General features: G+C 45.0%; 1 protein-coding gene across 1 annotated transcript in view; it reads right to left on the bottom strand.

Moving 5' to 3' along the window:
* Positions 1 to 27,842, bottom strand: part of LOC146782686 (vomeronasal type-2 receptor 1-like) — a 71,587-nt gene that overhangs the window by 38,890 nt on the left and 4,855 nt on the right. Inside the window, exons 2-4 of the mRNA XM_085637180.1 lie at positions 15,100 to 15,243; positions 6,179 to 6,292; positions 4,763 to 5,058 (exon numbers count right to left, since the gene is read on the bottom strand). Coding sequence (XP_085493306.1) covers positions 4,763 to 5,058; positions 6,179 to 6,292; positions 15,100 to 15,243 — 554 coding nt within the window. The remainder of the gene's footprint in view (positions 1 to 4,762; positions 5,059 to 6,178; positions 6,293 to 15,099; positions 15,244 to 27,842) is intronic.

Below are 27,842 nucleotides of genomic sequence, written 5' to 3'. Positions count from 1 at the left end.
CTCACTTCACACTTTGTGTCTGTGTAATTTACAATACTCACACATCTTCTTCACTGCACTATTTATCACTACTTTGAAGACGTCGCAGGCCGGACTCTTCCGCTGATATTTACAATCTAACAAGCGTCGATAAGGCCTTTTATTGCAATGCAGTAGGTCTCGCATTTGCAAGAGTTTCAGCTATTAGTATTGTAAATGACAATGCCTTTCATTTATATTTTAAAACCCAAAACATAAATAAAAGGCATTGTCATTTACAATGCCAATAGCTGAAACTCACATGAATACGAGACCTACTGCATTGTTTAACAGAGTGCCGTACAGAGGGCAGAATTTCCTGTAGCATGCAGATCACTTCATGAAAATGCATAATGGAAGATTCTAATACCTTTCTCATTAAGGTACTGCACCTTGACAATACATTTCTGATTTGTAATAAATTGCAATTTTTGGGTATTGTTGCAAGATATGTATGTAAGCAAGTGAAAAGCTAATCATATAAGAAAGAGCATGACCAGCTGTGTTCCGACCGTGGGCCATTCAAGAGCTGGACGGGACATGCATGAGGTTATTGGGAACGTCATTCTATACCTTAAAACACTAAAAATACTGACACTACTAGCTCTGCTATGAATGTCTACCTTTAGGTGCTTTCCAGGCAGATGCTTTCAAACAAGCATGGGCTTAAAAAACTCTTTAGTGCCACAATGACCACCAGTAATTCTGTGACTTTAGACAGGGTAGTGCTCTGTTTTACACATCTGGAACTTAGGTAAGATGAAAGAGGTCACAGAACAGTCACCGGGACGACACCAGTATCCTCAGGAGGCTTTCTGATTGGTTGCCTCTCATGATCATTCCATTCGGGATACAAATTGAAATTAGGAAAGCATTAACATGACTCACTAATATTTGAAGCAGGACATTGTTTTCCTCCATCCCCCAACAGGAGTGGACTAAGGACAGAAGGAACAGAATGTATTATGTTGGACCTGGCCATCTCTGCAGGGTCATCCCCAAATCTTTCGCCTTCACCCATCCTGTTTTCTGACCTCCATTTTTTGGAAGTGCTTTTAGGGCTCATTGAACTTTACCACTGCTAACCAGTACTAAAGTGCTTGTGATCTCTACCCTAAACATGGAAGAATTGGCTTATACCCGATTGGCACATTCAATGACTTGGTATTCCCTAGTAAGGTGGTACCCAATGTACCCACGGGCTGTACATTAAATTCTACTAGTGGGCCAGTACCACTGTTTGTACCACTTACTCAAGTAACCTTTTGAACATATCTCAGGCCTGCCATTGCAGCCTGTATGTGCAGTTTTAAACTGCCTTTTTGGCCTGGCAAAATAAAACTTTATCCAGTCTTTAACCTCTCTTTTCAGTACATATAAGCCACACCTAGGTAGACCTTGATCAGCCCAAAAGGGCAGGGTGAATTGTATTTAAAAAGTTGGACATCTTAAACTCTTACATTTGGTTTACACTACTGCTAGGCCTACCTCTCCAATAGGATCACCTTGGGATACTTTATACATTTTAATAAGTGTTAGCTTTCAATTGAGAGCAGATACACAGGTCATGTTTGTTGTCTAAAGAATAGTAATTTAAAGCTCCCTTTAATGGTAATGTTGGATTTTAAGACACAGTTCAGAAAATGGCACTTTTAGAAAGTTGGCATTTTACGGTCACAACCATTTGGTATCTGCTGTCTGTATATTGAATCAGATTACTAGATGTAGCTGGCAATTGTTATTTGCATACTGCTCCAAGTTAGTGAGACAAAGGGAGGATAGGTGATGGCAGGATGGGCCATTCTGATTTAAGAGGAGGAGCAGATGTCAACCACCACCCTTGTACACCACAAACATTTTGCCAGAACACACTCACAAAGGGTTTGTCACCAGTCTTTTGAGTCCAAAGAAAAGCTGGTGCTGGGAGGAAGGGGTTGCCTGACACCTTGGGGGGGGGCAATCTCCAGAATCTTCCATTACTTCAAAGTTGGCACCAGGTGTAAAGATATTCAGACATATTATAGAAACCAAAATATCTTCATACCAAAATATTGTGTCTAAAATATCATCACATGGAAACATCGTCTGCAAGATCATCGTTGTCAATAATATTGATTTTAAGGTAAGTAATATCGATTATGCAAATATCAAAATCATTAATTTTGTTTACAAAAATATAGTTATAATTAATATGTTATAATTTAATGTCTCAGCTGTCACACACAAGCGCTGAAACCACTGTGGCCACGCCGGGCAGCTGCTAGCCAATGCCCGAGGTCTGTACCAGCTGCTCCCGCAGGCTTGCCGAGGAACTACCAGCATCAGTGAGGCTCAGTTGTGCTGCTACTACAATGTAAGACTGCATCATGATTACCGCGTGGTGCTGCTGAGTCACTACAGCCTGACGTCGCGGCCCGACCGGGGTTATCGCCCAATACCAAGACACCCCGGGTGGGGACTGCCCCAGTTTCCGTGGGCCAGGCCCACCCAGCCCCCCCTGCTAGAACCGGTCCTGGCTGGTGGACTTGGGTAATTAAATGCGCTCTGCCCCTGAACTGCTCTTCCAAAAACAGTGTGGTGCACAGCCTGGGCGAAGTCGAGGAGGGCAGAATCCATGCCGTATTACAGAGTGAAAACTATGTCAATACATTCTATTTAGATTCATTAAAAGTAGATTTCTCTTATTAAATTCTTGCATGGATATTTCCCTCCTGGCTTTATAAAGCGCAGATCTACGTGCAGCAGAACATTAGGGACCCGGCTCTCAAAGAACATGCAACCATAATTTCCAGGACAGCAAGACTGTCTCCTCCGGAAGTTCCGGTACAGCTGACAAGACGTGCAATCCGGTTTATCAAGACACCATATTTTGATTGGCAGGTGCGCGTCTTGCCAATAATGAATGAGCGTGATCCGGCCAGTTTAAAGCTAGTGTTCTGAGCTTTCAAACCCTGGGCTGTGCTGCTGGCCCCTGTGCCCTGCTCCACCCGTTTCGCACATTGTCTCCCCTGCAGCTCCATCACTGAGCCTGCTCAAACCATGGTGAGCAGAAGTAGAATCCAAAAACTGCTCAAAGAGGGACTATTTTCTTATAGTTCGGCAATGTAAATTACAGTCAACATGGGAAACATGGGAACATGCCATAGGATTCTCCCACATGTGATGGAAAACCCAGCAATCCAAGCCTGAACTGAGTTTGCTAAAACAAGCCAATGGCTGGAGACGGCTGACCCCAGGCCCCTTTCTTTATATTTCCATGTGAATGTTGTATATATAGTGTGTGTAGTTTTCTTGTGTGGGGTGTGCACTTGTAACATGAGAGCATTTCATACAGCTAAAGATGCCAATCGGGAGCCCTAAAAAGAAAGAAGCAAGACACAAATGGCTTTGTAAACACTACGGGGCAGATGTACATTCCCTGGCGCATCACTGCAAATCATCAGGGATGCGCCAGGGAAGATGCGTCACGCAAGTTTGCCCTTGCGCCCCCGCAGATGCGCCGCATTTACAATGCGGTGCATCGTGGCGCAAGGACAAGCAGATGCATGACGGATCTGTCGGCGTAAGGTTGGCGCGGTGTTGAAGTTGTGTCGCAAGCGCGACGCAACTCCAGCACTGTTCCAACCTGTCCTATCCCTAACATGGCGCGTCATGCCTTACGCCTGCATGAAGCAGGTGTAAGGATTTGACGCACCGGCGTCGGAAAAGTGACTGCGTGAAATCTTGTAGATTTCACTGCGTCACTTTTCAGATGCTTTTTCCAATGTAACGCCCACCCTGCATACATTAAACCTGACGGGGGTTTAATGTGGCGCAGGGCTTTACAACGTAACGCATCTCCCTAGATGCGTCACGTTGTAAATCTGTTGCAGTATGGTGCCAGCTTTGCGCCACCGCTGCGTCACAAAAGTGACGCAACGGTGGCGCAAAAGTGGCGCACGGGGCTTGTAAATCTGCCCCTACATGTTTTTATTATTAGCATGCTACGCGTTCACAGGCTTATAGGATACTGCAAAGATCATTGTTATTTTCTGTAGATTTTGAGGTAAATGCATGAAATTCGCGATATCTATACATGCAACTACGATTGGAGCTCGGAGGTAACTCCGCTATGTGTAGGTGACACCTGCAAGATTTGCACAACTTTAAGAATGATTTGCCTTGTGAAGAACGAGACAATATTGTGTTCGGATTTTTTCGTGAATGGTTAGCTCGGCTGCCTAGGGACAATGGCTGTCTGTCGGTGTGTGTTGGAGACAATCTGCTCTCAAAGGTGGAGCCTTCTGTGTGCAAATGCACCATTAATGTGCATTTGCACATGTGTCATAGTATACAACCATCACACGAAAGGACACATTCACCTAAAACAAACCAGACCTTTTGGCGTCTGCAATGCTTGCTCATGTTTCTTTAAATAAGCCCATGACTTATTTGCTCCAGTTTATGCGCTGTTGAATTCATGAGTCTGATCACATGACCTGTGTTATATTTTGTGCTCTGTTTTGCACACTTGAGAATAGACTGCTTCTAACAACGCTGCATCAGTGGCCTTCAGGACATGGCACAATAGAGAAGAAGCCTGTCTCAGTCTCTCTGACACACAAAAAATAAGCGTACAGTTACAATACAATGAATCAAAACATAGATATTCACACCTTGAATCATTACATCAGACACAAATATCCACCGCCTATGAGTGGTTCAATAAAGCAATGCAACAGACGGCAGTTTCACCCTACAGTACCTTTTGCAGACAAGAGGTGCAGGTTTCATGGTGAAAGTCTGGCCTTGCAATTCCACGTCATCGTGCATCGGCATAATCCCACCCAAAACAATATCTCCAGGTCTGGATAGCCCCGGTACTTCAGGGATGGGAAGGTGGCATCCCCGCTCCACCCCCTGAGTAACCGCTGCCGGAACCAGGCACTGGATCAGGAGGCAGAAGGTGGCTGTTCGGGGGAGGGGGTGCCTTGTTCCATTGTGCTTGTTGTCCATGGTCTGCGGGTGGACGCTGGTCTTCCTAAAGAGCTGATTAGGTCTCTTTTGAGGGGTAATATGGTTATGGCTATAGATCTCTGAGGATAGGGAGTGTAGTTGAATTATTTGGTTTGAAGGTCTCAAGGAGAAGGTGAGAGGTCAACATCATGCATAGTGCTTCTTTGAGAAATATCGGAGTTCTTGTGTTGTTTAGAACCCAAGAAAAACATGTTATATCCAAATTCCTGTCTTGCTATCTTGACTAATACTTCAGTAAACACTTGCCCAGGTATGTTTTGCATCCCTTTAGTTGCAAGTCTTTAGGAGATACTGTACTTAGTCTCAACAAAGTCCAGCAGCAAATCCAGACTCGGGTTTTAGAAATTTGGCGCTACCAATCAAGTGTCTCAGTGCAAACCTCAGGTTGTCTCACCACAATGGTCAGTGAGATACATTGCAGCAGAGCTTCCACTGCAGCCCAGTGAAAGAGGTTTGGTGACCAGTGTTGCACGTTGTGGGCTGCCAGTGATGGTTGGCATCACTGATGACATAGGAGAAGTATGATGAGTTTAAATAGCCATCCTAGCCTAGCACACATATCCCGGAGTGAGAGGGAGGGAAGGAGAGCAGATGGTTTCACAGGGAAAATAAGGGAAGATGTATTCCTCTGAGTGATAATTACACACAGCAGTTGAAAGAGGAGGGAATCAGCTTACAAATTATAGGTGTCAAAGTTGTGCTGTTACGCTGACTTCCACCAAAAACAATAATTGCTCAACTTAGATTTAGAGGATGATGCATGCAAATTCCACTTCTGCCCCTTCCTTGAGTGAGATTGTGTCCTAACTGGCAAGGTCCTGTTATATGATTCCCAATAGAAAATACCCCTTTCACTGCTTACTCATGCATGCCCTTGGTAAAACACAGGAAGAAAACGAATAGAGTTTTCAATACATTTATTGAAACAATTGTAGTTTTGCTTAGAGAGAATGTGCTGCGATTATTAGGCAGATGACACAAATGAAAGTAACCAGCTTTGTGAACATGGTGAAGAGAATGAACAATCGAACCATGGCAGTCTGATTTCTATATAATTATATTCCTAGCTAATTCTACCCCTACTCTGAGAGCATAATGGGTGTTCCCTCTGCCTGATCTCTTAGGATAGCCTGAGACCACATACCTCAGTGACTTGGCCTGGAATTGGATTGGCAATCCCTCTCTGCAGGATCACTTTGGAAGATTGGCATTGGCAAAGCTGTATGTCGAACACAACATCTGTAACTGGAAAGGCTTTCTAAAAACAAGCATCATATGCAGTGTTACTTAGAATCATACTGTGGAAAAAAATGTGAAAGGTAACACGGCTGCAAGGAACAAGATTAACCCGAAGTCTGCTAACAATGTGTAAAATGTAAAAGTCAGTGGAGAACCAAAGTGGACCCAAGAGGGCTCCACCACAGTCCAGTCGTTTTGTTCTACCACCCAAACGTGAATAGGGATCCATTCCAAGTCAATGGGGTAAGTCCAGAATGTCATGGTACAACTCCCACTTTCTGATTAACAAGAAACCTATTAAAGGATTTATCAGGTCTTAAATAGTAATTTATAGGAACAATATTGACATTGAATGGACTAATGGAATCTGGATAGGCCTATTAAAGTATCAAATGTTCAATCTTTGAACTAGGGCTGATAACCATACACATATTAGTTAGCATTTGAATTGACAGTAACAGGCCCCCGCGATGTCTCACAATACTTTGCTTAGATTTCCTACTTGGATAAGCTAAGAAATGTGGCCACACCACCTCATCCATATGCCATGTTTTATGGCTAATCGTTAGAAATGGGGATATCTAGTTGGCAGAGGTATGCACCATCTCCAAGTAGGGACCCTTGCTTCTAGTCAGGATAAGGGAAATACACTCTTTAGATAACCCCTGCTCACCCCCTTCATATCTTGGCAGGAGCAGAAAGGCGTATCCCAAAGGCAATGTGTAAAGTTTAGGCCCCCAGACACATAGTAACACCGTGACAACACTACAAATGGACACCACACCAGTTTAAAAAAATTAAGTATCTTTATCTAAACCAAACAAAACCAAAATGACAAAAATCTAATATACATATATCAAACTATCACTTTTAGAAGGATTACTGCAAAAATAAAACTCATGGAAACATATAGCTCCAACTGGGGCTATCAAGACATTGTGACAGGCACAAATCCAAAGAACAGTGCTGACCGCAAGGTGCGAGGGCTGGCAACAAAGTCACACGGACCGCCAAGTAACAGTACTTAGGAAAACAAAGTCAATGGATGATGCACGGCATCGTGGAGGTGAGGCTTGGATGGCCAAGGCAAGGATGGCTCATTACTGCCACAGGGAAGGCGAGGTGTTGAGTCCATGAGGAGGCGAGGCATCGAGTCCTGGCTGGCAGGGGAGGTCAGGTGGCGTTGGCGGTGAGGTGGTGGTTCCATTCAGCAGTGCGGTGTCGATGCGTTTGGGAAGTCACCCACGTCGGTTATCGGCTCTGTGATGTTGAGATGCAGGCGCTGATGGCAACCGACATTGGTGCGAGCGCTGGCATAAGAGAGATCAATAACTTGCAGGTGTTGGCAGACGTCAGAGCTGCGATGCTGTCAGGGCGGTGCATTGTGCACTTTACAAGCAGTGCCTACTGCCTCGGCGCAGGCTGCCGTGGTACTGGTGGCATTGCTGATGGTGTCAGTGTTGTTATTCTTGGGTTGCAGCACCAACCATATGATTCCAAGTACCCAGGAACTGGAATTTGGCAATCAGGAGTCCAGCAGAGGAGTCCAGGTAGAGTATTTACAGTCTGTCAGTGTCTATGTTCAGTTCAAGACTAGTGCCAGCCAGCAGCGTGGTTTTCTACTTTTCTGGCATGTCAGCGACTGGACTAGAGCTCAAGCTGGCTGACAGTGAGCTCCCCGTGGTAATTATCTACATCGGTCAGTCCAGCTCCCAGGCTGTGGCCAGCTGTGTCGACTGGACTCCTGCCTGCAGAGTACTGGCTGGCATTGCGGCCGACACTGCAAACACTGCTTGAGAGTGACGATCCCTCAGTTACTGCGTAGCTTCACGGTGGCCAGAAAATAGCCATGGACCCACTGAGCGGGTGGCCAGGCCTGCCTGTAAGAGTGGGCAGCAGTGCTGGGACTCTGGGAGCAGCTAGCGAGCATCATAATATTGCCAGTGCCACCACCCACAAGCAGGCCGTCACGCCACCATGCTGTCAACCAGTAGAATGCCCCTCCACTTCCTGAATCCTCATTCCAAGCAACACGTGAGGCCACATCCCCTGTGGCGCCACAGCCAGTTAACACAACCACTAGTGCAGGCCCTGCCCAGTATGTCTTGGAATTGGGCACTACCCGCCATCCGGGCTGAGATATCAGGCTGTAGTGACTCAGCGGCGCCACAGAAGGAATCATGATGCAGGCTTACAAAAAAATACATTGTAGCAGCACAACTGAGTCTCAATGCTGCTGGCAGTGCCCCTGCAAACCAACAGGAGCAGCAGGTGCAGGCCAGAAGCAAACGCTAGCAGCTGCATGGCATTGCCACAGTAGTTTTGGTGCTTGTGTGTGACAGATGAGACAGCATTCATATACACGACAATGCATTTCAGTGCGGTGATGTGGAGCACTACACTGAAATGCGTTAGTCTAACGCCTAATGTGTGGTAATTGGCAGGACCGCAGGTGCTGTTTTTCAGGTGAAGACTTTGTGTCCCTGAGACTTCAGAACAGGAGGCAAGCTCTACTTCAAGCTCTTGGAAAATCTTCTTAAGCAGGATACCACAGCAAGGCAAATGTCCAGTCCTTTCTATTGCCCCCAAACAGAATCAGCAACTGTAGACCAACCCAGCAAAGCAACGCACAGCAAATAGTAGTACTATTCCTGAGAGCTCGTCAGATCTTCTTCTTGGTAGGGTCCTCTTAGTTTAGAAGTAATCTAAAGTTCTCGGTTTTAGGTCTAGTATTTATACTAAGCCAGCACATGGAAATGATGGACGGAGCACTGAAAGTTTTCAGACACTCACCCCAAGTAACACATCATCGTTCTTTAGCTCACTTTGCCACCCCAGTTCAGACCCAGCCATATGCAAAACAGTCTTGACTCTGTTCCAGATGGGAACAGTCCAGCCCGAACTTCCAAGCCAGGTCTTCCTTGGACCGAAAACAAGCATTCTGGGACCGGTTTCGGGGTAACACCCCTCATCAGCTAGCCTACCTTGAATCCAGTGGCAAAGTGATCAAGGGACCTATGTCTGGGAATACCCTGCCAACTTAGGAAAAACAAAGCAAACACACAGTGATGATGAATATAGCACTGAAACCTTTCAGACACTCACCCCCAGTCACAGATCTGGGTTTAATCCATCATCCTTCTTTAGCTCACTTTGCCACTCCAGTTCAGACCCAGCCATATGCATATCAGTCTTGACCTTGTTCCTCATGTGAACAGTCCAGCCCAAACTGCCAAGCCAGGGGCCACATCTGGGCATACCATGCCAATTTAGGGCAAACAAAGCAAACACAAGGAGATGATGGACAGTGCACTGACATTTTTCAGACACTCACTTCCAGTCACTATCTGGGTTTAATCCACCATTGTGCCCTAATATTTATACCCTGTTTTGTCTTTGTTGCAAGAGTCCCTCAGCTTTGTAAAAAACAGTTCTGTCTTCCCTGGTCCAGCTCCACTGCCAAAGGAGGAAACAGCATTGTGCAGAGCAGACACGGTCTATTCAGGTGCTAGTGAAACCTTCTCCCACCACTCTAAATGCAGAAAGGTCTTTTCAGCCTGGCTAATAGTCACCCAGGAAAGGCAGGACAGACCTCAACCCCCTGGTGACTGTCTAGAGTAAATTCACATCCCCAGATCCTGTCACTCAAAAAACAGGGCTACTCAGGTGGATGGCACAATCAGTGCTGCAAGCCCTCTAGTAGCATTTGATTTACAGGTCCTGGCTTATTCAGTGTACTTTGCTAGGGACTTACCAGTAAATCAAATATACCAATCATGGATTACCAATCAGAATCACAATTTACTCGAAGAGCATATGCACTTTAGCACTGATCGGCAGTGGTAAAGCGCCCAGAGCCCTAACACCTGTGAAAAATGGGTCAAAAACAGGAGGCCAAAAGAAAAAAGAAACAAGTCTGGGATAAGCCCGGTAAAATGCCAGGTCTCTAACATTAATATTATTGAGTATGGCTGTAACAATTCTTATAAGTGTCACTGAAGGCCAGCAATATTCAAGGTAATGAATTGCCAATGAAATATAGATTGCACTTTATTATCAGCAACTTTGATGTAAAGTAAATGTCAGGCGATCATCTGTCAAGTTATAGTCTGCGTCATCATCACACTAGTATTCCATTATGGTGCGTGGAAAATTTTAATGTGACGGTGATTGGGTTACATTCAAACTATAGTTAAATAGATTGGAAGGGAATCCCTGAACTGTTAGTACGCTCACTCTTTAGGTCTTTTGTGTTTTCTGAATGGCTATCTGCCATTTTACTTCCTTTTTACTATTATTTTCCAAAGCACTATCATCATACACAGCTTTATCTTTTCTTAACATAGTGTCTGATTTCATATTGTTATTAATTATATGGGTTTCCGAGATGTCCTATTTGTCAAAATGTAGTAATGTGAATTCTGGATCCAACAAGAGTGATATAGTTTTTCACATTTCTCCGTATTCAGCGTGAACCACACACAAAAGAAATAAAGGAATATGTTGATTAAAAGCAGACCTGGGGAAAGGGTTTGGTACGGACTGAAAGCAGAGACTGAATGTGAGAAATTGCATTGTTGGTTGAATGAGGTGTTAGCCCTGCTCAAGCAACATCCACAAGCCGTTGCAGGGTGAACCACAAAAAGTCACTCAATCAACCTGTGCTCAACCCTGAGTAGCTCGGCACAAAAAGCTGTCTGTCTTAACTTAGAGGCAATGTGTTAAATATTTATTCAGCACACAAACAGTCATAAAGTGAAAACAAAATGGAAGAAAATTCCCAGACCAATTTAGAAAGTTGAGTAAAATGTAATAAATTATTTGACACCATATGACAAAAATCCAATCAGTAGAACCAGAGTTATGAATTTTTTATGTTTTTGTAAAATCTGGCAGCTAAAAGATCAAAGTGCCAACCGTGGACATCTAGTCATGTGAGGCCGAGTCAAAGTTGAAAGTTAATGCTGACTGGGATGGAGCACAGTTTGATACAAGAAGTGGATTAGACCCGGTCAGTGCGTACCTTCGGACTTAGAATAATTCTTGAAGTAAAATGCCTGAGAAGGTAAAGTTCAGTGGGGCAAGGCTGCAGGCACTGTCCAAGGAGGGAGTGTAATCGTCGGATGGCCTTGGGTTGAAGCTGTGGTGAAGATTTCTACATTTGAATTTAGTCGCCAAAATGGAAGTCGAAAAAGTTCAGTGGGACGAGGCAGAGTGCTGTAGCTGAAGACAGTTCCATGAGGCCGATGAAAAGGATTTCCTGCTGAGAAGAACATATTGGGAGAAGCCGCAAAGTCAATCCGACTGGCGATGCACCTCAGGTGGATACGTGGGCCGGTTGCTCCCGGTCTCCTCCTGGTTCTCATAGCACTTTTTGGCCACATTTTTTTAAAGTCCTCAGTTTTAGTACTTGGTTATCGGGGCACCTTTGGCACCACAACCATGGTTCCAGGACTGGTGTGGCACAACTTTGGTGGTTCAGTACCCACTAAGGCTGGGTCAAGGTGCAGGTTCAAGATGGTGGAAGCCTTTTATGTCCCTGTGGCTCTGAACAGGAGGCCAGCAAACCAGCCCTGGAGTCACTTCTGGCAATCCTGAGTGCAGGTAATGATGCAGGGCTCAACAGCAGGGCTGCCCTCTGAGGGTTAAAGGCAAGCTCTAGACAGCAAAGAAGTCCTTCCAGGTACAGCAGCAGCCTGGCAGAGTGCACAACATGTTACGTCAGCAGGCAGTCATATGAGAGTCCTTCCACAGGTCCATTAGTGAACTGAAGAGTGGGTCCATGATCCTATTGTTATACCCTGGAGCCGTTTTCTGGAAGGTGGGAGAAGCTTCTGGAAAGGTTTTTTTAGGTGCATAGAATGTCCTGACTCCCCTGCTCTGGCTCCAAGCTGGCTGCAGGGACAATACAGGGTTGTTAGGTCCTTTTCTTGAGGGCAAAGCATAGGCTATTCAGGTGATTTGGGGTTGTGCTGAGCTCTGCACCCCATCCTGCCAGCAGATGGCCTAAAAGTATAACACCTAATCCCTCTATTGTGTAACTATCTGAGAGAAATTCACAAAGTCTAACTGTCAGCTACACCCAGGAATGTGACCCAACAGAGGCTGCAGGCACAAAGGGCTACGGGTAGGAAACTGTAGTTTTCCAAAACTGGCATTTTAAAATGTTAATGAAAAATATGAATATACCACTAAAGATTTATAATTACAGCTTATTAAATGTAACGAGGAATCCCAATTTTATCCCATGGGAGGGGTGGGCATCACAGTAGTGAAAAACCCATTTGGGAGTTTTTCACTACCAGGAAATGTAAAACTCAAAAATACTTGTCCAACTATTTAATTGCATAACACCCTGCACTGTGGGCTACCTGGGGCCTACCTTGAGATGACTTGTTTGTAATAAATGGAGAGTTTAATGCTTGGCAAGGGGGCGTCAATGGCAAGTCAATATGGCAATTTAAAACTGCATTCAGACTACAGTGGCAGGCCTGGGACATGGTTGTTTTAAGGTGGTACTAAAGTGGATAGCACAATGAGTGCTGCAGGCCCACTAGTCGCATTTAATTTACAGACACTGGGTATATGGTTCACCACTCAACAAAAGACTTACAAATAAATTAAATAAGTCAATTAGTTACAAGCCAATTTAACCATGTTTTAAGGAGAGAGTACAAGCACTGTAGCACTGGTAAAGCCAACAAAAACAAATTCAGCAAAAGGTGGAGCGTGAAAGGCAAAATATTTGGTGGTTACCCTGTAGAAAGGGCCAGGTCCATCATGACCCTCCTCCAGCCTACGGCCAGGGGAGACTAATAAATACCTTGATGGACTTCCCTGCTTAGGCGATAGAACATGGACAATGGCCCTCTACTGCAGAGGTCGTTGCCAGTTTTATGCCCCTCTGAATTCAGTTGGATTTCTCTTTCGAAACTCACTTGAGCCACTGAACTTATCCATGGAGAACCCCTCTCGTCATTTGTAGACGCCATCTGTGCAGCACCTAACCTTAACGTACTCATAGATTCATCCCAGTAGGCAGACAGTACCATCATTGCCAATAAAGTGATACGGCCCATCCCGCCCCTTGGATCAGACTTCTGTCTCCAGCCCAAGGAAAACTCTGCCCATAAGAACAGCAACCAACAGAGGCCACTGGCAACTGTCAGTGTCAAGAGCCAGGCCCAAGTCCTCCCCGGGATCTCTGACCTCTGAGGTTTCTCAGAGTGGGAGGCAGAAGCACCAGGCGTAGCTTCTTCCACTCTCTTTCCCATCATACCAAGGGTGGTAGCCTGAGGCTGATCACTCAGCCCAAGACCTATGGCTGAGCAAAGTTAGGTGTGTGTCCTTCCTTCCCCTACCTCTTGATCTGGGCCTCTGTACAATCCATCTGGGAGTAGTATGCTCAGATGTGTGAGATTTCAGCATGCCCTGGATGGCAGCCCCTCCTAGCTTTTCTTTCACTGATGGCAACTCATTCCCCGGAATATAGTCAATGGGACAGGAGACTAACTATGACCCTTCTCTGGGTCATCTCCCCACCCCACCGCAAGTTTACCACAGCCATGGGACAGACAAACACCTGCCCCTAGGTCTCAGTTACCCTACACACCTGACTGATGTACTGCTCTAGGAAACCAGCCTTTCCACTGCCATGATCTGCCTGGTTCCTGTGTCCCTCAGAGCAGTGACAGGAACCTCATTCACCTTGACCTGGTGGAATTCATGACTCTGGGATCGCCATTCTACCATCTGAGTTTTCCCACCAACTAAGAGAGATGCAGGTATAATCTACCTCCTGCCCTAGAAACTACCTAGCCCATTGGCCAAATTGGCCGCCCCTGTGGAGGTCCCACTAGTAAGTGGTTTCTTTGAATAGACAGAGTCCCCTTGATTGGGTCCTATCTGGGAACAATTCTTAAGCAGAGGGTTGGATATGGGGTGCCCTGGGCCACTGCTCATCAGGAACTCTCTCCTTCTCAGAGGGACTTCAAACCCTTTCCTTTCCCCTTAATATGAGGCTTGTCCTGGTCTGCTTTGGCCTCCCCCTAACTTTGTTTGGGGAAAGATGAAATACCCTTCTCGAGGTCACTGCCAAGTACCCTTTTGGACACTCTAGTGCTGACACAGAGGTCTACCTCCTCAGCAAGCTTTTTAGGGTCAGCAAGCTTGCCATCTACCAGGTGTTAGTGTAGCTCCGTAAAACAGGTATTGAGCATGTGCTCCCTCAGAATTAGGTTGTACAGCCCAACAAAACCACCCACTTTGCTGCCAAAGAGCCTTTAGTGCCTTGCTTGAATAATCTAAAAAGTCCACCCAGGAGTGGTTTGGGGGATTGTGACTGTCCCTGAACCTCTGTCTATACTTCTCAGGGGTAAAACCAAATTTGTTAGGAAGAATGGCCTTCGTGGTGGCATATTTGGTTTGGTCCTCTACCTCAAGTGTCAGGAAGGAGTGTGTCCCTGCCTACCATGGGCATGTACCTCCACAAGCTACCCCCCAGTACTCCTATGGAACCTTGTGTACCCTATGAGCTACCTCATATGCTGAGAACCGTTTCTCTATATCATCTCTTATCACATTAACTTTGCACCAGGTCCTTAGGTATGTGGATACTCACCTCTCCAGTGGATATTGCTGGTTTTCTGACACCAATATTGGCAAATTCCACCTGCTTGGCTTTTATGACCAGCTCCCTGAGACCGAGCTCATGAGCCAGCCTCTTCTCCTCAATCCTTAGCCTGGCCAGCTCCAGTTTGAGTTTCCTCAATCTCTTCCTGTCTTCGAGCTCCTGTGGGGTCTGGCCCTGGAAGACACACTGCTCACTCCTCCATCCTGGGAATCCAGGTAATGCAAGTCATCTGCGGAGGTCCATTTGGGCTCTCCTGGAAGCTCAGGACTCTGGCCAGGACCCTCTGTCTCTTCATTCTCTGGTTGTGCTCCCTCTTCCTCATTTTCATCCACCTCATACTGTTACAGAGAATGGTGAAAAGGGAGAAAGCCTACCAATGGTAATGCATGCATCAGTAGAAAGAAGTGGTGAATTGTACATGGTAAAGGAAAAGCACAGGCCCAAGCTGTTTTCAATTCTAAAAGAGAGAGCAAGAATGGAGAGGGGAAGCACACATACGTTTTAGTCGATAGAGAAATATAATTAGAAATCACTGCAAAAATTGAAAGTTAAAGTATGCACCACAGCAAGCAGTGCAAGGAGACATCTCTGACAAAATATTTAGAACAGTAGACGTGTAGGGAGAAGAAGATTGTAAGGCTTCAAAGCACTAGACAGTCAAGGCCACTGGTAGTGTAGGGTGCATGAAAATGTATCAATAACGTGCACTTGAGTCACATTCTGTCATGTGTGGCTAAATGTTTTTGCAGGCACTATTGCTTCTTGCGAAAATTATAGAAAATACTGATGTGCTTGTGCAAGTGCTTGATTATATATGCTAATAGAATTAATGGCACATTGCGATTTTGAGACTATATAAGACCCTGTGTCTTATGTTGTAGTTTGAGATCAGTTTCCAATTCCACAGAGCTGGCTGACCTCCTGGCCATGTTTTCATAAACTCTATACTTTATTGCCAACAGAAGTTGTGTTGTCTCTCTTTCTTTGACAACATTGGTGGAGCCAGCCAGGAGTCTACCTTGCCTTCCCAGACTGCTCCAGAGGGACATGCTGCCTGCCCTGATTGAATAGATTACTGTGCAGATACATCAGGTAAGCAGACACCGAGTTAATACTACATTCTGCCTATTCAAAAATGTTAGGTAGGGTTCCCAGGCCCCTATCAAAAGGGGGGAGTAATGGCCAGACTTCATATCTTAGATTTCTAATTACATGATTCTTTGGCAATCATAGTAGAGAGGGATGAGGAAATGCATGTATGATTCATGTTTTTTTCCCTTTTTCAGGATGTGATGAGAAATTAAATGGTGGTGATTCGCAGAACAGACCAGCGGTTTAGGTAGAGGTGATTCCCATTTGAAATAGAAGGGAGGAATAACAGGCAGTTGTGTATTACCCAGAGGAAAGTTCCTGGAAGGGATATTCCTTTGGGGAGTGGCCACAGATATCTCAGATCCAGAGGACTAGTGTAGAATAGTAAGATGGGACTGGGCAATAAGCAGGTGAATTCTGAAATGATAAATAGATGGTCATTTGATCTGCGCCGGCAGGCCTTACTCTGAATTAAATCAAACAAGAGGAGCTAAAGAGGGGAAACGTGCCAGAACGCCCTCCAATCAACAATAGTTTTAACACAAAAAGTATTGGCACACAGTAGCAAATATTTATTTTTGTTCTGGAATGGGTGGAGGGAGTGTGCTTTATCACAAACCACCAGCGCTCATTATATTATATAGTATCACCCCATCCAGTATGCTACAAAATTAAAAATTGTGTAAGTCAGTAAAGAAAGAATAAAAGAAGTGTGAAGTCAGTCCACAGATTGATAAGCTCTACACAAACCCTCAGTCATGAAGAGGTGAAAAAATGTGTAAAGAGAGAGAGAGTACCTCACGTGCGCACCACCAGAGGAGCTACTGGTTGGTTCTCACCAGCTTGCCCACGTCTATTTCATCATTGGTAACTCTCTCTCAAGAAAAGTGTGTAGTGTCCAGTGAGAAAAACACATAACACAAGACGGTGTAGTGTGAAAACAAAGAAACACACAAACTGTGCGAACAAGGACAGTAAAAAAAGGGGGGTTTTAGACTCTCAAATATTTGTTTATTCTGGTTAGGAGTCTATCCCACTGTTTAAAAACACAGAATGTTGCATACCTTGGTAATGACGCCCAACATGTTTCATTGCCAGTTAATTTGTGGCAAATTCATCAGGGCAAGAAGGGGTCAAGGATCACCTTCTCTGGACACACACCTTTAAAACGGACTGACAAACACAAAAAGACAACATACAGCTTGATTAGTTCAACGGGAGATATATTCACAGTGCATCCCAGAGATGGTTAGGATTATGAGCTCAGATCCATTACCTAGTTGGAGCTATGGGCCCACATACCAGCCACCAACCAGTCGCAGGGGCGTTCTAACCTCTTTACTTTCGCCTTCCTGCTCTGCAAAGCACGACCGTTGTTAGTGCCTGCGTCTGTGAAAAAAGTATATCGATCATATATACCTAACAGGGCACGGTCCCTGATATATTGTCATTTATTGCTCCGAAGGCTCTCATGTATGCTTCACCCAACGGGTTGTAAGCTCTACTCGACCACGCACACTGGCGGTGATTCACCCATTTATATCCTGTGCCTGCAGGGGACCCAACTCGTCACTGGATATTCCTATGCCCCCGAACTAGCTTAAAAGCATCCCTCCAACTCGTGCCATGCTCGCAATAGGCTCAGGTTCTACATACCGAAACATCCACGCATCGCTCGAAATGCGGGCAGCATTCTCTCAGTGTCTCGTACACCCCCAGCTTACCCTGTAACTTTACACCCAGGCGGTAACTCAGCACTGGAACGAGTTACAGCCCACCTGTGTCTGTTTTCAAAACGTCTCTAGCCCCATCTCGCGAGACTCCAAGGTTCTCAGTCTCGTATCTAGGTGGTCTTAGGAAATGTGGCGGCCATCTTAGAACTGTGTCAGGTCCTATTTACAATTAGTGTAGACCCTGTTGAAAAGATAATTCCCAGACACAGGAGGGTCATTGAGGGTACGCATTTTGACCTTCCAGCTCACCCGCATTAATCGGGCTGAAAACTCATATGCTAAGGATATATTCCTTATGAATACCAATATCTACCATAGAATGAAAAAATGGGCAGCCATCTTAACAGTATGTTGGGTCCAAAAGAATGTAGTCAGCTCAAGTTTCTTTCAATCAAGTATCCTCCAGACTGCAAAACACAGCTCACTCACGGGTTTAAGGACGCGATCGGGGACACCATAATAGATTACAAAAGGCGGCCTCAACAATCAAAAGTGACTTATTCTCAGTGCCCAGAGGAGACCACATAGGGGAAATCATAGTCCCCAGATGAATCGCATCGGATCATAAGGCTAGACCTTTTATGTGTTAGGCTACACTTGATATGCCACGCATAGAAAGTCAGGGATTGGCACAGGTAGTAGGGTCATATTTGCATGATGTTATACTAGAATTACAAATGACCACCTATCTGCTCACTTTGTTCCACTCAATTTGGTCATTAAGACCGATAGTATCCCCCTTCTCTGAGTAGATCCAGCGAGCTTCCTTCACAGCCAATCTTTTGTCTATTTCGCCAATGTCGCCAAAAACTTTCTCCAAAATGACCCATTTTAAGAATTGAAGTGATGTTGCTGGTCTCGATAATGTTGTACCAAGCGTGTAGTGAGCTTGCCGGCCCTGATCGTGCTCAGATGTTCCTGTATGCGTACCTTGACCTTTCTAGATGTTAAACCAATATAGTGTAAGCCACATGGGCATGTCAGTCTGTATATTACATGGCATGTATTGCAATTGGTAAACAGACGGAGAAACCAGGTTCTCCCACTACCTAGTGTAATTTCAGTTGTTTTCTCCGTCAGTCCACACACTGAGCAACTACCACATGGATGATGTCCTGGGGGAAGGCTTACATTCTTCTTACCATGAACAGGTCTCGTGTGCACCAGTCTGTCTTTCAAGTTTTGCGTTCTTTTAAACGCAAATCTGGGCTGGGGCATCTGAAAGTCACTAGTTGATAGCAGTGACCAGTGTCTCTTTATTATTTGTCTGATCTTGTTAGAATAAAGGGTCAAACGTCAGGACTACTGGCAGGCTCTCCCTTGCTTCCTTTTTGTTCCTCTCAAGCAGGGCCTCCCTAGGTGTATTGTGGGCCCTTTTACGAGCTCTAGTAATGATTCTCTTAGGGTAAGCACGATGTGCCAATTTCATGCTCAAAACTTCTGATTGATGCAGGTAGTCACTTGTAGAAGAACAATTCCTGCGATATCTCAGAAACTGGCCAACCGGAAGGTTATCCCTTAGAGCTCTAGGGTGATACGACTGGTAATGCAATAAGGAGTTTTTGTCAGTAGGCTTATGATGAACGCTGGTGCTGAGTCTATCATTAACCACAGTGATGTCAAGATCAAGGTACGTTGCCGTTTCTCTACTGATCTGCCAGGTGAAATTTAAACAGGTGTAGAGCTTACAACCCGTTGGGTGAAGCATACATGAGAGCCTTAGGAGCAATAAATGACAATATATCAGGGACCGTGCCCTGTTAGGTATATATGATCGATATACTTTTTTCACAGACGCAGGCACTAACAACGGTCGTGCTTTTCAGAGCAGGAAGGCGAAAGTAAAGAGGTTAGAACGCCCCTGCGACTGGTTGGTGGCTGGTATGTGGGCCCATAGCTCCAACTAGGTAATGTATCTGAGCTTATAATCCTAACCATCTCTGGGATGCACTGTGAATATATCTCCCGTTGAACTAATCAAGCTGTATGTTGTCTTTTTGTGTTTGTCAGTCCGTTTTAAAGGTGTGTGTCCAGAGAAGGTGATCCTTGACCCCTTCTTGCCCTGATGAATTTGCCACAAATTAACTGGCAATGAAACATGTTGGCCGTCATTACCAAGGTATGCAACATGCTGTGTTTTTAAACAGTGGGATAGACTCCTAACCAGAATAAACAAATATTTGAGAGTCTAAAACCCCCCTTTTTTTACTGTCCTTGTTCGCACAGTTTGTGTGTTTCTTTGTTTTCACACTACACCGTCTTGTGTTATGTGTTTTTCTCACTGGACACTGCACACTTTTCTTGAGAGAGAGTTACCAATGATGAAATAGACGTGGGCAAGCTGGTGAGAACCAACCAGTAGCTCCTCTGGTGGTGCGCACGTGAGGTACTCTCTCTCTCTTTACACATTTTTTCACCTCTTCATGACTGAGGGTTTGTGTAGAGCTTATCAATCTGTGGACTGACTTCACACTTCTTTTATTCTTTCTTTACTGACTTACACAATTTTTAATTTTGTAGCATACTGGATGGGGTGATACTAATATAATGAGCGCTGGTGGTTTGTGATAAAGCACACTCCCTCCACCCATTCCAGAACAAAAATTAATATTTGCTACTGTGTGCCAGTACTTTTTGTGTTGAAACTTACTCTGAATTAGTCAGAGGCCCGGCTTCCAAATTCCCAAGTTTAGTATTTTTGGAAGGCGTCTTTGAGGAAAAGTAGACGAGGCTGAGGCATCAGTTTGAGAGTCTGAGAGCTAGGTAAGGGGACAGTCGGATGGTCGTTGCTGCCCTGAGCATGAACAGACCCTTGGTTGCAAACCCAAAAAGTGTATTAGTTGCAATTGGATCCATAAATAAGGAGGATTATATAAAGAGTACAGGATTCCATAATCTTGAGGGACAGAAAATAGAGGAGTGGCAGGGTTCCCCGCCGGTTGTCATACATTCAGATATAAGCGAGGAAGAAAGGCAGCAAGATCTTTGCAATATTTTTGATATTCAAATACAAACCCCTTGATCCCTTCACTGCTAGGCTCTTTCCCCCCAGTGCTAAGCCTTTTTTTGGCTATTTGGGGTTGTTTGCGCTTAGGCCCCTGTAACGTTTTGACTACATAAGGTGTCCACGCCAAATTTGCGAACTATTCTTCCAACATCATGGGGATTCTAAAGGTACTCAGTGTTTGTGTAATCCCCTGGAGGAGACCAAGAAATTAGCCAAAAAGCAGCTATTTGTTTTGGGTGGGGGGGAAAGTGAGAAAAAAGGGATACAGATGAAAGTGTCTGTTTTTTCCCTGCAAATGGTATCAAAAAAAGGGGTTGTGGTGCTGAAATCACCATCTTCCCAACTTTCAGAGACAAACAGACTTTTGTCAGAAAACCAACATTTTTTACACAGTTTTGGCACTTTTTACATTTTACAAAAAGTAGACACAATTCTGAATGCAGCAATGGGTCATTTGTGTAGATCCTTCAAGGTTTCTTTATAGAAACTAACAGTAGAATATAGGAACAATTGAAAATTAAATTTGAAAAACAGCCATTTGTGTAAACGTTTTCACCTGTAACTTCTCCTAATCATGACAGCTGTTTGAAAGCAATATACTGTTACATTCGCTAGACCTTTCTGGTTGTGAGGATATATAGGACTTGTAGGTTCAAAAATAACCTGATGAACCCAGAGCCAATAAGTGAGCAGCATCTTGCAATGGTTTTTTATCATGTACCAGATATAGCAATTCATTTGGGAAAATATATACATGGAAAATCGGTATGAGAGACACCTATGTATTTCTGAAATTGGAACAAAATATAGAGTTTAAAAATAGTAGATATTTGCACATTTCCGAAAATGGGAGTACCCATACTAGCATTAGAATTATAGGTCATTTTTTTTACACATTGTCTTTCATTTGGAAGGCAGAAATGCACCGAAAGTCGATAGGTAATAACAGTTGCTCTACAATCCTTACCCTGTGTCTCCTGATAAAAATGGTACCTCACTTGTGTGGGAAAGCCTAGTGCCAGCGACAGGAAATGGCTCAAAACGCAACGTGGACACACTTTATTTTTACAGTGAAAACTGACCCTTTTTTTGCAAAGTGCCTAGCTGTGGTTTTTTAACCCTAGCTCTGCCGGCACCTAGGGAACCCTAGCAAACCTGTACATTTTTTAAAACTAGACACCCAGGTGAAATGACTGGCTCTCACCAGGTTCTATCACCCAGATTTCCTTGCAAACTATAAAATGTGTTTTAAAAAAACACATATTTCCCTCATATTTCTGTGGTGAAAAGTTCTGGAATCTGTCTGGATCCACAAAATTCCACCCATCTCATGTTACCCAAAGTCTTCAGAGAAAAACTGGTACATCACTTGTGTGGGTAGGCCTAGTGCCCGCGACAGGAAATCGCCCAAAACTCAACGTGGACACACCACATTTTCACAGTTAAAACTGACCCTTTTTTTGCAAACTGCCTAGCTGTAGATTTTTTACCCTACCTCTGCCGGCACCTGGGGAAACCTAGCACACCTATACATTTTTGTAAACAAGACAACCAGGGGAATCCAGGATGGGGTGACTTGTCTGGCTCTCACCAGGTTCTGTTAGCCAGAATCCCTTGCAAACCTCAAAATAGATAGGTAATAACAGTTGCTCTACAATCCTTACCCTATGTCTCCTGATAAAAATGGTACCTCACTTGTGTGGGTAGGCCTAGTACCAGCGACAGGAAATGGCTCAAAACGCAATGTGGACACACTTTATTTTTACAGTGAAAACTGACCCTTATTTTGCAAAGTGCCTAGCTGTAGTTTTTGAACCCTAGCTCTGCCGGCACCTAGGGAAACCTAGCAAACCTATACATTTTTGAAAATTAGATACCCAGGGAAATCCAGGATGGGGTGACTTGACTGGCTCTTACCAGGTTCTATTACCCAGAATCCCTTGTAAACCTAAATATTTGTCAAAAAAACAACATTTTCCTCTAATTTCTGTGGTGGAAAGTTCTGGAATCTGTGTGGATCCACACAATTCCACCAATCCCGCATTCCCCTAAGTCTTCCGAGAAAAATAGTACCTCACTTGTGTGGTAGGCCTAGTGCCCGCGACAGGAAACGGCCCAAAACGCAACGTAGACACACCACATTTTCACAGTGCAAACTGACCCTTTTTTTGCAAAGTACCTAGCTGTAGATTTTGAACCCTAGCTCTGTCGACAGCTAGGAAAACCTAGCAGACCTATACATTTTTGAAAACTAGACACCCAGGGAAATCCAGGATGGGGTGACTTGACTGGCTCTTACCAAGTTCTATTACCCAGAATCCCTTGCAAACTTAAAATTTGTAAAAAAAAAACAAAAAAGAAACATTTTCCTCACATTTCTGTGGTGGAAAGTTCTGGAATCTGTGTGGATCCACAAATTTCCACTCACCCCGCATTCCCCAAAGTCTTCCAAGAAAAATGGTACCTCACTTTTGTGGGTAGGCCTAGTGCCTGTGACAGGAAATGGCCCAAAACGCAACGTGGACACACCACATTCTCACAGTGAAACTGACACTATTTTGCAAAGTGCCTAGCTGTAGGTTTTGAACCCTAGCTCTGCCGTCACCTGGGGAAACCTAGCACACCTATACATTTTTTAAAACTAGACAACCAGGGGAATCTAGGATGGGGTGACTTGTCTGGCTCTCACCAGGTTCTGTTATCCAGAATCCCTTGCAAACCTCAAAATGTGTCAAATAAACACATTTTCCTCACATTTCTGTGGTTGAAAGTTCTGGAATATGTGTGGATCCACAAAATTCCACTCACCCCGCATTCCACAACTTCTCCCAAGAAAAGGGCACCTCACTTGTGTGGGTGGGTCAAGTACCCGTGACAGGCAAGGGCCCAAAACCTATTGAGGTGACATCAAAATTACCTATCACAAAACAACCTGGTTTTGCAAGGAGGTCCCATGAGTTTTTGGCCCCGGGAGACCTGGGGGACAGCTGGGTGGTAGGAAATTTGTGGATCCACGTGGATTCCAGAACTTTCCCACAAAGAAATTTGAGAACAAAGTGATTTTTTCAGCTAAATTTGAGGTTTGCAAGGCATTCTGGGTAGGAAAACGTTGAGGGATCCATGCAAGTCATACCTCGCTGGACTCCTTCGGGTGTCTAGCTTTCAGAAATGTGTGGGTTTGGTAGTTTCCCAAGATGGCTGCCGAGTACGGGGCCAAAAACCCAGGTGACCCCCTTGCAAAACCAGGTTGTTTTATGATAGGTCATTTTGATGTCTCCTCAATAAGTTTTGGGCCCTTGCCTGTTGCAGGTATTTGACCCACCCACACGAGTGAGGTATCATTTTTATCGGGAGACCTAGGGGAACGCTGGGTGGTCAGAAATTTGTGGATCCATGTAGATTCCAGAACTTTTCTACACAGAAATTTGATAAAAACTGACTTTTTCAGCTAAATTTGAGGTTTGCAGGGCGTTCTGGGTAGGAAAACGTTAAGGGATCCACACAAGTCATACCTTGCTGGACTCCTCCGGGTGTCTAGTTTTCAGAAATGTGTGGGTTTGGTAGGTTTCTATAGATGGCCACCGAGCCCAGGGCCAAAAACCCAGGTGACCCCCCCTTGCAAAACCAAGTTGTTTTGTTATAGGTCATTTTGATGTCTCCTCAATACGATTTGTGCCCTTGCCTGTCGCGGGAACTTGACCCACCCACGCGAGTGAGGTATCATTTTTATCAGGAGACCTAGGGAAATGCTGGGTGGTAGGAAATGTGTGGATCCACATAGATCTCAGAACTTTCCCACGCAGAAATCTGAGAAAAAACTGAATTTTTCAGCTAAATTTGAGGTTTGCAGGGCATTCTGGGTAGGAAAACTTTGGGGGATCCACGCAAGCCATACCTCGCTGGAGACCCCCGGGTGTCTAGTTTTCAGATATGTGTGGGTTTGGTAGTTTTCAAAGATGGCCGCCGTGCCCGGGGCCAAAATCTCATGGGATCCCCCTTGCAAAACCAGGTTGTTTTGTGATAGGTAATTTTGATGTCGCCTCAATAGGTTTTGGGCCCTTGCCTGTCACGGGTCCTTGGCCCACCCATACGAGTGCGGTGCCATTTTTAACGGGAGACCTGGGGGAACGCTGGGTGGTAGGAAATGTGTGGATCCACATAGATTCCAAAACTTTCACACACAGAAATTTGAGAAAAAGTGATTTTTTCATCAAAATTTGAGGTTTGCAGGGGAGCTGGGGTAGTGAAACTTTGGATGATCCACACAAGCCATGTGAAAGACTGTCATTTTGCGGCCAGGGTTAGGTGCATTGGCATGCCCATATTGGGCAGCCCCCACCCCTAACTATAGTGTAAAAAAATAATGCCTGGTATCTAGTGGGCTTTGTGTCCCCCTGGGGGGGCGGATTGCAGGATACTGCTCCATTTGCCCCCCAGGGAGGGGCAGAAATACTAAATGTTCCCAAATTAATATGGGGGAGCAAAGGCCCTTGCCCAAGGGGCCGCTCCCCTTCTCTGGTGCCTCGTGGGTGAATCCCTGCTTGGGGATTGCCATCCTGGGGTGATCCCCAAGCAGGGATCCACTAAGGAGGGATACCATTGGAAAGGGGAGTTTCTCCCCTTTCCAACGATACCGCTCCTGACTTTCTACGTGCTCAGGGGGCTTAGATAGCCCCCTGAGCACGTAGAAAGGGAAACTGAAATGAGCCTCTTGGCTCATTTCAGTTTCACTGAAATTACATCAGCGCGACGTGTGCGCTGATCGTCATTTCAGGGAAACCAGGGGGGGCCTCGGGAGCTGGGGAAGCTCTTCCCCAGCTCCCTAGGCTCTTGGAGGGTAAAGGGAATCCCTCTGGTGCCCACACCTGAGGGATTCCCTACGCCATGGCGTAGGACATGCGGGAGCCATCCGACGCACATTAGCACTGATGCGTCGGACAGCTCCCATGCGTCCGACGCATCCAAGGGGTTAAGTGTCCTGGAAGTGGGGAAATATTATCTCAGATAAAAGCACAGGGAATCAAAATATTAATTCTCTATGAGTGAAACTGATGATTCATAGTGGCCGTTAACAGATGTTATTGAGTTACAATTTATATTCCAATGGGCCCATGGAGAACCCCTGTGTCTATGTAACACACCTCTCCTTGATGCATTCCTCACCGATATTCACAATTTAGGAGTTTAAAACATGAGTGAGAGACCACATCCTCGAGCACCGCAAATAGTAATTTATATTCATAATAAATTTGTAACATGCATTACGTCAGGTGCAAATCCCCATAGACCCCACATAAATGCATCCGCCCCAGATATAACTATGCAACAAGTATTACACAGACTTTCGATAAGTATGATTGATGTTCACCGATTTGGTCCCACAACAATATATGTGAAGTAAGGGAACACTATATGAGATCAACACATTTTCACCACTGCCATAGGTTAGCAATATTTGTAAAAGACAAATATATCAGTGAAGACGACAGATCCAAAAGGGGCATAAGAGTGTGGGCAAACAAGCGAGGCATACAAAGGGACACTTCCACTACACATAGGAAACACACACACATCCTCAGGGGACCATGGAGAACTCTCTGGAACACATGATTAAAACTTTCCCTTCAGACAAGAAGAGTATACAAAAGTACTGTTAACAATGGTCCAATATAATTTCTGCCCACGTCCTACTCGGGGGTTACTAATGGCAGTGGGGGACATCTCAGAAAGTAGGTCAGATTTAAGACCCATAGAGATAATAGAACAGAAGGAGGGTAGTTACTATTGCCAACCCTTCTTGGATTAATTGGCAAGTTGAACTACAAAGGTGGCAGAGAAACCTATGGCCCTGACTGGAGCATTTTGATCCCTTCAGTTTAGCAACTGCTGATGATTGTATACTGCAGGGACAGGTCAAACCAGACTGAGCCTTCCCCTATATGCAATAGTGCCTCGCGGTCTGGGAGGAGTATGCTATAGACAAACCAACTAAAGTGATTCAAAGCAATAGACCAGAGGTGAGGCCCAAAACCAGTAAATCCTTGACCGATGACTCAATTACCCCTTATTTTCAAATATGGGCAAGTGCCCACATGCCTCTCTTGGCCACAAATGAAAAAGGAGAATTTAAACAGGGCACTACTCCCGCTGTCTGAGGGAGCGGTAAAATAGATAGGATGCTTTGAAAAACACAGCGCTGGAGTGAACCTCGCCTTGAACAATGTTAAAACCTTGCTAAGTTCTCTGGTGGGAGGCAAAGTAAATACCATTTTTGTCAGAGCAGGGTTCCCTCAAATAACATTAATAAATTCACAGTTTGACGGGTCATCCTTCAACAATATCCATCAATATGTCTGGGATGCACTCCAGTGGACATACCCAGACAGACCAGACATTGGCTCCCTTATGGCAGAGAGCATAAAACCGACATTGCAGAATTCATCACCAGAATAAAAAAATGATGGGTACACAAAGTAGGATGTAACTGGAAAAACACAGGAGGCAATGTAATATTATTTTATAAGGAATTGAAACGGGGGCCTGCCCACAGATATACAAGCAAGCCTAGACTGAGTAGTGGAAATAGAGGCTAAACCATAGCCAGAAATGCAAGTCGATATAATACATTATTTCAAGAGAAAACAAGAGAAGGATAAGGAGAGGATAGGAGAGGGCTACAGCTAAATTGTTGCAACAGAAACTTACACAATCAAGTACAGTAGGGTCACTTGTGGCAGCACCACAAATGGCTGTGGCAAGGCCAGCGCAGGTGTAGGCACCAGGATGGCAGCCTGTAAGTAACATGGGGAAGGGAGGAGGAGGTTTGTCAGGGGGCCAAGGGCCAGCACAGGGAAGACGAGAACGAAGATATAGAGTAGGACAACAGTGTTATTGTTGTGGTAATATGGGTCATTTTGCAAGGGAATGTAGAACAGAAAAAACGATGAGCAAGCGCAGGGATGGATCGTCCCAAGAGGCAGATGAGGCTGCAACAGATGCAATGGGCTCCCCAACAACAAGTAACCCAGGGACCTCATAGATCCCTCAGGTTTAGTGGACCTCACAACAGGGACAAATAACACAGAATAGAGCCCTTGTTGTCAGA

The sequence above is a fragment of the Triturus cristatus genome, chromosome 12 (genome assembly GCF_964204655.1).
Source record: "Triturus cristatus chromosome 12, aTriCri1.1, whole genome shotgun sequence".
NCBI classification, from domain to species: domain Eukaryota; kingdom Metazoa; phylum Chordata; class Amphibia; order Caudata; family Salamandridae; genus Triturus; species Triturus cristatus.
The sequence above is the reverse complement of the archived record's forward strand: the minus strand, read 5'-3'. Positions and strand labels throughout refer to the sequence as shown.